Source organism: Aplysia californica, unplaced genomic scaffold (assembly GCF_000002075.1).
Source record: "Aplysia californica isolate F4 #8 unplaced genomic scaffold, AplCal3.0 scaffold00271, whole genome shotgun sequence".
NCBI classification, from domain to species: domain Eukaryota; kingdom Metazoa; phylum Mollusca; class Gastropoda; order Aplysiida; family Aplysiidae; genus Aplysia; species Aplysia californica.
The window spans coordinates 928,428-939,317 of NW_004797541.1; the positions used below are offsets into that span (position 1 = coordinate 928,428).

General features: G+C 40.5%; 1 protein-coding gene across 1 annotated transcript in view; it reads right to left on the reverse strand.

The window, feature by feature from the left end:
- LOC101861738 (teneurin-m) overlaps positions 1 to 10,890 on the reverse strand; it is a gene marked incomplete at both ends in the record, with an annotated part of 34,331 nt that overhangs the window by 6,831 nt on the left and 16,610 nt on the right. Inside the window, 3 exon segments of the mRNA XM_035970482.1 lie at positions 1,777 to 2,096; positions 8,831 to 9,476; positions 10,397 to 10,765. Coding sequence (XP_035826375.1) covers positions 1,777 to 2,096; positions 8,831 to 9,476; positions 10,397 to 10,765 — 1,335 coding nt within the window.

Genomic DNA, 10,890 nt, shown 5'->3' on the forward strand with positions numbered 1-10,890 from the left:
AATGAAAACAAACAGGAGAACTGGATGGAAATTCTGACAGAAATATAACATCATAGACCAAGACCAAATAAGTATTGATAAAAACAACAGCCCCTCTACCCTAAGATATAGACTCAAAACAACAGCCCCTCTACCCTAAGATCTAGACTCAAAACAACAGCTCCTCTACCCTAAGATCTAGACTCAGAACAACAGCCCCTCTACCCTAAGATCTAGACTCAAAACAACAGCCCCTCTACCCTAAGATCTAGACTCAAAACAACAGCCCCTCTACCCTAAGATCTAGACTCATTACATAGCTATACTGGGAACTATTCAGCCAAACCTCTGTTTGCTATCAACTTCTCATGCTAAAAGACTACAAGAAACGAACGCCACTCTTTATCATTGCAAAGCCTACGCTGCGCAGAACATCTGAACAAAATTATGATACACAACGATGAAATAAAAACCCTGCTAACATTATTTATGATATCTGCATAAAAAAAAATTTAAAAAACGAACCCCCCACTAAAACATACTCCCTCCTGAAGACATCCCACAACCCCCAAAAGGAAATATTGGGTGTAGAACTCATTGCTGAAACTTAAAGAATATTTCTTTTAAAACCCTGATGAGCAGAGATGAAAAATTATGACCTCCTACTGTGTCATTGTTTCACTATTTATAAACAAATTAAAATCTTTTCTTAAGGTCTCAACATCCGTTTCTCAGCAACAAATTATCTTTATTAATCATCATATTCGTCATTGAAATGCTTAATCTTCGTTCATCAATTTATTGAATATTCTAAACTCATCTTCATTTATTTGACACTATTTTACACGTTTATCTTTAGAAGAACAAAAAAAAGAAGTTATTTTCAACGTAGAGAGCCATGAAGCTAAGCCACATTGTTAATACTAGTTTTGGCAGGGCATAGCAATATAACCGGCCTATGGATGCGACGAAAAACTACGAATAACTCAACCAATGATATGAGGATGATAATGAGATTAATTAACAGAATTCAAAATGAAACGACTTTCGTACTTCTTTCTAATCTGTATCATTTAGGCAAAAGAACCATAACATCAAAACTTCTACGAAAAAGGCGTAGTATGTAATTCGAGTATTATTTTTTCCAAACATTCTATGACTTCTACATCTCATTCCTGAGAGGAAAAACATGGTTGAAAGCAAACACTGTATTAGAAAGAGGTCGCTCAGTATTTTGAGCAAAATTTTAATGTGAGTGGAGTGCGTTAGAGAGAGTGAGAGAAAGAGTGGGAAAAGAGAGAGTGGGAGGGGAGAGAGAGAAAGAGAAACACAGAGAGAGAGAGATTGAGAGAGAGAGAGAGAGAGAGAGAGAGAAAGAGAGAGAGAGCGAGAGAGAGAGAGAGAGAGAAAATAGAGGGGAGGAAGGGAAAAGAGAAAGAGAGAGCGAGTGAGTGTGAGTGGAGAGGAAAAGAGAAAAAAACGAGTGAGTGAGTGTGAGTGATAGGAGAGGAAAAGATAAAAAGAGAGAGTGAGTGAGTGGTGGAGAGTGAGAGAGAAAAAGAGAGTGAGTCCGAGTGAGTGAGTGGAGAGGAAAAAAGAATAGAGAGTGAGTGCAAGTGGGTGAGTGAGTGGCGAGAAAAAGAGGAAAAAAAAGAGAGAGAGTGACAGTGAGTGTGAGAGAGTGAGAGGAATAGAGAAAAAGGGAGACAGAGAAAGAGAGAGTGAGTGCGGTGTGAGTGAGTGGAGAGATCAAAATCTGACCGGACAGACAGCACACTGGGGCATCACGGGACATACCATCAGGACTTTATCACGGCCATCACCTCCTAGAGTATCATGCACAACATGCTGTAGGCCCGTGTCTCCTACCCGCATACGCTGACCCAGTTTCTCGATGACCCGGGACGACCTGGCACGGCCGCTGCGCCGTAGGTAGAACCGCCACTCCAGCCGGTGTACCGACGAGCCGGGCACGATCACCTTCCGCTTGTAGTGCATCCGGTTCTCGTTCTCCATGATCGGGTGGCTGCCCGTCTCTATGGCAACGGTCAGGTTGCTCGGGAATAAAACCACGACGGCGCCGTCTGGCAGATACGTCACTTTGGTCTGACTGGAGCCTGTGTTTGTGCGACAGCCGAAGGGAGAAGTTGAAGCAAAATCATGTCATTATATAGCACATGGTTTGTGGTGGTAGGTAGGGTTGTTGGAGAAGACTGAACCACAGTGCCATCAGTTGTAATCCTTATATCCTCAAACGAAAAAAAAACGGAGAAAAAAAAAGTTGGTCCGAAACCAAAGATCTTTTTTAAAAAATCGCCAGTCCTCTGAAAAGCGTACGCCGCTACTTACCAAAAATCATAGACATAAATTTTTTGGTGAATGATTTCCCCTCCAAAGCCTCGTCATATAGACTCTTAATATACAGGATATACAGTTCCCCCAAAATTTCATCCTACAATACCCATTTTTTCACAGATAGCCATCACCGCTGCTGACGCATTGTTTCATATTTCAAACAGAGGAGTAGCCCATCCATCTTATAAAACAATCTTTGCCTTAAAAACTGATACTACTGCTCGCCCTAATGAAATCATAAACCGTGTCCCCTCAAACTCAACTCCAACCTTTATACAACACCACCCCCTCCCCAAAAAATATAGAAAAAACAACAACCCAAAACAAACAAGAACAGCAAAACAAAAGACCACACCCTCATGAAAACTGACGACACCATGGTTCAATCCATCTCTCCCAACACTTGTTCCATAGTACAGGCCTCGATGTCTTAACAACTTCCTATAGCATTACAAGTCTACAATATCTCCTTACAAGCCTTATCCGAACAAAAAAACGACGTGAAACGAAATGGCACGAGCTCACAACACGCCATACACCCGCCTGGTCCTTGGAAAAAGAGACAGAAATAAAAATAAAAATAAAAACAAGTAATATACCAACAGAAACATGGAAAACAGGCTGACAGAACAGTTAGCGTGATATGAATTATTCCAACACTACATCAAGGTTAAGAAAGTTCACGAGGAAAAGAAATACAGCTGCCATCAAATTAAACAGAAAGTTTGGAATGTGAAAGGGAACTAAACAGAAACTGAAGGAAAAAAGTCAAAACTGAAGATAAAACAACACAAAAAAACTCCATTAAAAAACAACAACTCAGGGGAAACAACAAAGATTCCATAACACAGCAAGACAGAAAGGGGAAAAAAGAAAAGAGGGAAATAACTTCACAAAATTCCGACAAAAGACCAACAGCAGCTGCTGGAGAAAGTGATGACATCACGTCCGCTTCCGGAGCTCGTTAGAATCAAGCAAGACCAGAAGAACTGGAAGTTCTGACGGCAGACATTGTAAGAGGGCATCAGCACAACACATCCACAGAATGTACTTGACAAAAGGTCAATCATTTGGTACTGCTTCAAACACACATGAAATTGATGTCTTCAGAAGAAGAATACATTAGGGAAAAAGAGCTTTCAAAAACGACCCCCCCCCCCCCCCAAACAACCAGAAAAAACAACTTAACAACCTAACAAGGGTAGACAAGAATTAAAAAACCAAAAAAAACAAAACAAGAGAGAAATAGTAGAACTCAATTAAAATAAAGTTACACAAAAAAATCAACACCAACTAAATCCATATATTAATTAAAGAAGAAATAAATACGTACAAACTGAATTGGAGACAGGGCATTTCGGAATGGAAAATAAAAGATAGAGTGACCACAACAGCAGCACGGATCTCTAAAGCTGGTCACGAGAAGAAATGACAAAATACATGTCAAATGTCAAAAACAAACGAAGAGGTAAAACAAAAAGAGAATGCGATAGCTTTTGTTGGAGCACAGGAAGTGTAGTAAGGAAACACAGGCAAGGACAGAGACAATACAACATAGATATTTGCTGATAGATTGCATATTTTGTCATTTCAACGCAGACTGAATGGTTTTCTCATTTATGACAAGATGGCTTTTCATAGGGCAGTAGATCAGTGCAGTGCGCATGTCTATCGGAACACGAGAAGAAAAAGAACTGAACGATCATGCAAACACTGACCCAGTGAAAGCGTATGGTGCCACCATAACGACATTAAATCTGGAGACAGGCTATAAATAATAAGCTAAGACGAGAGACCTTAAAGGGGTTAGATAGGCACAACAACAATCACAAACAGTAGTTTTCTACCCTAAGACATCGAACAGTTTTTTTGTGAGACGAGGCGGGAGAAATACAACATCAAATTAAGGCTGGCTGTACTCAGCAAAAGTCACCAGAGGGTTCAAAGAACAGCACAGGCTTACGAAAACAATGTAAAATAATATACACCACTCGCACTAAGCTTACACTTTAATTTTGAGAATGGTCATACGGTCATTGTTCAAATTACTTGAAAGCATTTTTCTTTACCAGGTATTATTTCGTTGTCTTCCATCTTTGCCTCAAAGGAGAGGAAACCGAAAGAACAGTGATGGATCTAATAATAAATATAGAACTATGTGATGATTGCGCTGTGGTGAACTTTGAAACACTATGGCCAAACGACGTGATAATGAGTTGAGTATATATTATGATGATGTTGATGATGATGATGATGATGATGATGATGATGATGATGATGATGATGATGATGATGATGATGATGATGACGATGATGATGATAATGATGGTGATGAAGATGATGATGATATTTTATCTAATAACTAACACGATGGAGCTCAGTTTACCTTAGGAGCGGCAATGTTCTAGCCTGACAAGCAGTTGTTAGGGCAGGGAGGAAAAAATCTCTTCGTATAAAGGTGCGGTGAAGGCATTAGGGTAAAAAAGGAACCACTCCCAAAAGCGTTAATGAAAAACTTTCACCAGACTCATAAGTGTTAATTAGGATAATCAACAATTCTAGACAGAAGCGTTAATGCGCGACTCCAGAATGGCATTGGTCGTACTTTTTGTTTTAAAAATAAAGGATATAATTCTGCCTTTCTATTTTAATCAAAAGAGATCAAAAGAGATCAAAAGAGGGACAGAACTGCTTGAAACATACACATTTTGCTTTAGTAATTCAGAGAATTAAGTTCTTGACATCTGGCAATACGTTTTGAATTCATAGCAATATGTTTGCTGAATTTATTTTCCCTTTCTTCTACTCTCCTGGTCGAACGAAAAGTACGGAAAAACAACTGAAGGGAATGAGTATTTTTTTTCAATTTGAATATTTATTACAATTAAACTATTTTGCATCTTTCTGTCAATGTTGCACTAAAGGGATTCCAATGAGAGGGTAGGCGAAGGATCAAAAGAGTAGCTCTAATAAAATGTGGGATTGGTGATTGACGTTATGCACTCTCTGAAGAGTGAGAACAAATCCAAATGTACTGCTTGGGTTGACCGTTCTTTTAAGCCAACAAATAGAAGTTGTTAACATGAAGGATAGGCGCGGATTCTAACACCACGTATCATTCTTCTTGGTTTGATTTTAACTGAAAAAGTTACTCGAACAACTGAATATTTAAATTAGGCCTACTCAAATGATGGTATTTCGGGAGGGGGGGTGGGATGAAGACTTTCGTCGTTTGTATCAATTTTTTTTGTATGCAGTTGTTGAGCCTGACTTTCCAGCAGGAGAAAGAGTTTAAAATGTTTAATGATAAAATGTTTAATAATGTTACTCTCTCGGTGAGCCAGGGAGAGCACCAATAACTGTATCATGTAAGTAAGTAAAAGCATGGGTCGGGTTAGCACAGTCCACAACCTACTGGATGCTGAGTGTGTGAAGTGAAGCAAATGCCAGAGCAATGAAAGCGGTAATGGGTTGGAGGAGGGGCACGGGGAATTATCAAATTATTGATCTTAAAGTTACCGATGACAAAATCGCAAACTGTGTGACTTTTTAAATAAAAGTAAGAAAGTCACATAGGTTGCCACCTCTTTCATGGATGAAGGTCAGAGATGGTTGCTTGGAAGCTTGTATAGCTTTGCCAGTCTCCACCCACTCATCCTTACTTACTGGACAAGAAACTATCCCCCTCCCCTCCCCCCCCCAACCAAATAACTTTTTTCTATATCCATTAATGTTCATGTTTAATTAATCTGCAATGTCACTTGGCTACCCAAGGATGCTTTTGCCTCCTGACATGGCCCACTATCAGAAATTGTAATAGTTCCCTTTTAAAAGAGAAAGACAGAAACCCAGCTAATACTAATAAAGGTGTTGTGGAGGCAAAACTTGCTTGACACCAACGTTTGGTTGCAATGAAGGTTCGAGAAAAGCAGCCATCTCTGACCCCGGCACCTGGAGGTTGTGAGTTATATGATGTCGTGTACAACAGTGTGAGAAGGAAACCGTTAGAGAAACCGACTCACGTAAACCTTGATCCGACATGTTGCAGTGTCAGTATCACACAGACTTTACGTTTGTAAAAAACATTATTACGATTGTATTATTAAATATAATATGTATGTCTTGTTTATTTTTACATTTTACAGCTTTAGAAAAGTACCATGGCAGGTCACATCATAAGGCGGGTTACGGTACTGCAATGACCATCAACTTTTAACTCTGAACAAATCCAGTATTTTTTCTTTTCTCAATGGAGACACCAACAGTTGTCACAACCTGTTCCTAAAAGTGTTCCAAAAATAACAACACAGTCGGAAATACACGTTTCACTTTGCCATTGGAATATTCTGTATATGCTCGTATGCCAAAATAATCTTTAGAAAATATGCCAAAACAATTTTTTTAAAATACAGATCGTTTGATCAGTTTTTGACAATTGACGTTCTGTTTTCCTATGGCATTTTTCAAACTCCCCGACAACTAAAAATAGAGTACTGTTCGCTTTTCATGATGTCCCAATTGTAAAACAACTAAAAATAGAGTACTGTTCGCTTTTCATGATGTCCCAATTGTAAAACAAGCTATTTTTCTCAACACGAGCTTTGTGTCTGATTACAGCAAAATGTGGTGCGATCAAGGTTTATGCGAATTCGTGTCAGAGTTAGTAGCCTAGGTGTGAGAGAACTCGCCGTACACACAAGCGCACACACGTGCTGCATACAAGCGCACACACACACACACACACAGATGTGTTACATACAAGAACACGCGCTGCAGATGTTACAAAGCAAAGCCTGGGGATCAACTACAAGCACAACAGGTAGAGAATTTCCTTGACTTTAGTCATCAAACATCAGCACAGGTCTTTACCAGCAACAGAAATAACTTAAAAGAAATTTGAAAATAAATAAATTGTCCACACAAAAAAACCCAAAAGACATGCTTTAACAGAGATAAGGCTTATTAAAATGATTGTAAGACGTAAAAAAATATTAAATATCTTATTCAAATACTTTGTAGACTATATATTATAAGCACTGGATATTCTAGAATCAAGATCAGGAACTTGGAACAAGCCAAGCTAATCTACGATACGAAATGGGAAGCATAAAGTAGACTACTATCTATTGTAGCAAAAAATTTGAAGACGAGAAAACAGTCTCTAAACTGAACTACGTAGCAAAGTCAACAAGAGACAAAGAACTAAAGCTAAATGATCTTAAGTATGAACATTTGTCCATGAAAAAGAAAACAACAAGGGAGAAGTCAGAGAGTAGAGAATATTAACTGTATATGAGGGTGATGATATAGGTGAAGCAAGAACGAGGATGAAGATGAGGGGGCCAAGAAGAAGGAAGACGGTAGTGACGATGATAAAGGTGGAATAAGGACCAAGATGAAGATGAGGAGAGGAAGAAGAAGGAAGAACGTTATAGTTGTGATGACAACGATGGTAAAGCATACCCTGCTGTTCGACGGATACTGCTTGATTCGTCATTGTCAAATGACATTTAAGTTTAATAGCTCTTCATTTCTGACATATTTGCTATAAAAGAAAATTTAAATATTTCTAACAGTCAAAGTAATGTGTGTGTGTTTTTCATTTTGAGTACAGGTTATTTTATTTCCACCTTCTTAGGAGGCAACACCAAAGTATCTTTAAGGTGCTAGTTATGCCTTTCATGATTATAGAAATGGAAAACAAATGTTGCATATAATTAATAAAAGATTGAATTTCACTTTTATTACACATATGACGGTTTTGAAGAGACCATCAGGATCACAGAATCCAATTACATCTACGATTTACATTTGATTGTTTTTAGAATTTCACGAAATTTACATTACCAGAAAAAAAGTTTCGCCTTTATTTGAACTTCTTCTCGCTTGCGAAGATTTCACGAATTTTTCTCAGACACTTTTAACTTCTCATTCAAACTAAGAGAGTGTGATCTACGGCAAGTGAGAGAGAAAGAGAGAAAGAGAGAGTCAATCCACTACAAGATGTGATTTGAGTATGGGTGTCCAAGCCTGAAAGCACAAATATTGGAATGAGTAAATGCTTGTGGAATGAAGGAAAAGGGGAAAAGGAAGGAAAAAAAATACAACCCTGGCTCCGTAAGGGCAGAAACAGCTTCATTTCATTTTTTATTTTTCCTTTTCAAAATCAAACAAGACAAAACTTCTGACATCTGGTAGACTGTCAGAAGGTTGTTTTTTTTGCTTTGTTTTTCTGACACCTGGTAGACTGTCAGAAGGGGTTTTTTGGTTTGTTTTTTAAAATAAAGTTTCCTCAAAACGATAGCTTTTTTTTGCATCATTAGAATAGATGCAAATTGTTAGACGGGTAATCTGAATCCTTTGTCGCTGCTCTTTCTGCCCTTATGAACCCACCATATATAAAAAAAGTGTAAAATAGGTGGCTTAGCAAGCAACTTGCCATGCATAACGGATTGCACGCTCCCATAGGTAGCCATGGCGCTCACGTGGCGCGTACCCGTAGCCAGACGCACTATGGAACCCGTGGTGTTGATGTCAGTGGTCAGCGAGGTGATCTGACCAGTGGGCTGGCGGACAGTGAGCAGACGCCCCGTGTCGTCGTAGTGGTACAGGAACGTCTGTCCGTCGCTGCCCTGCTTGGAGGCCAGCAGGCCTGTCTTCACAGTGTAGGTGAAGGTCGCTGTGGCGTTGTTGGAGGCCAGGTACTTGTGAAGGCGGTGTCGGTTGTCCATTGTGAGCACGCACTGCTCTCCGCTGGGCGAGATGATCTCTTTGGCCTGCGCCTCGTAGTCCCGCTTGATCTGCACTTTGTTCTGGGCGGCGTCTTCCACGTCGATGAGCCGGCCGTAGGAGGAGAAGACGTTGTAGGTGAAGTTGTAGATGTACTGGCCCGTGTGGATGTTGACGGTGTGCCGATGCTGCCCGTACATGTTGAACACGTACAGCTCCTGGGTCTCCGGCGCCACCACCTCGTAGTGCCGGTCCGTGAGGATGGGCAGCTCGGACACCACGGAGAACACCCGCAGGTTGCCCATGTCGGCGAGGTGAAGGACGCCGTTAGGGGTCACGGTCACGGAGGTCGGGTCGCTGAACAACGCCTGGGCGGCCAGTGTCTCGTGAGGGTCGTAGCACGCACACTTCTCCTGGGGTGGGGGAGGTGGGGAGGTTGGAAGGGGAAGGGGGGCACGTAATTGAATGTTTATTTATATACGTAGAGACTCCAGTGGAAAACTCCCCAGGTAAATCGGATTTTAAGAAAGTGGAGAAAATTATGGATGGAATTTCCAAATTAAAAACTTCGTATCTCACAGACAGTATAGCATTTCTTTTACCTTACACCGTAGCCTACAGTCCTTAGCATGGGGTTATTAGCAGAAACGAAAATACGATTTAAAAGAAAAATGCAACTGTCATTTTTTAAAATGAGACTTGTCTGGGTTTTTTCCACTGGAGTCTTCATGTATATAGTAGAGTAATACTGATAACTGATTTTCCTCCGGACATAGAGACATTGAATATAAAATACAAGGGAGACAAAATGGAATTGGGGCGTTTGTGACACGTGTAAACTTTTTCTTGTGTTGCTCAGAAGTTTGTACAGAATAAAGTATGAATGCACGGTCGTACAATATGAAATAAATGTGGAAAGATGGACAGCTAGACAGATAGACTGACAGATAGACTGACAGACACACAGACAAGCATACCAACAGACAGACAGACAGACAGACACATTGACAAAGACAAGCACACCGACAAACAGACAGAAAGACAACAAGACTGACAGACATACAGACACACACTGATCAAGAGAGAGAAAAACAGACAGACAGCAAGACAGACTCACGACAGGAAGATAGACAGACAGACATACACACACACACAAACTGACAGACTGAAAGACGGACAAAAAGACAGATACTATTAATTATTTTTTTTAATGAGAAAAAACATAATTTCTCCAAATCACCGACCTGTGTATAATTATATTATACAGATATTAGAAACTTAGAAAAAATATGAAAAATCACAATTTCCCATAGTAAAGGTGTGTAAACTTTACCTGTCTACAGTCACACTTGCTCTTGGCCCCGGCGAAGTGATGGATGCGTCCGTCCGTACTGACCACTCGGATCCTGTTGACGTTGTGCTGGTCACTCTCCACGATAAACAGGTCCCCGTGCGGACCAAACGTGATGCTCCTCGGACCCACCAGCTTCACGTGGTCAGCGATGTTGGACGCTTGCTCGTCATCGTTGAGAACGCCACTAGGGAGGAAGGAGGAGTCCTTCTTCGGGCAGTATTGAGGCCGGCCGGCTACTGTGACGATTTTGAAGTCGTTGGTCAGTTTGAAGACGATTCCGTAGTCGATGAAGTGGAGCGAGTCGTCGAGGGGGTTGATGCTTAAAGCTGTGGGCCATTTCAGTTCCACCTGGAGGGGATATGTGGTAGGAATGAGTGAGTGATTATACTGTTATTTTCCAAAATGGATGTTTGTGTTTGCATGTATTTGTGCAAGTGTGTGCAGCAGAGTGAGGAACAGAGAGAGAGAGAGAG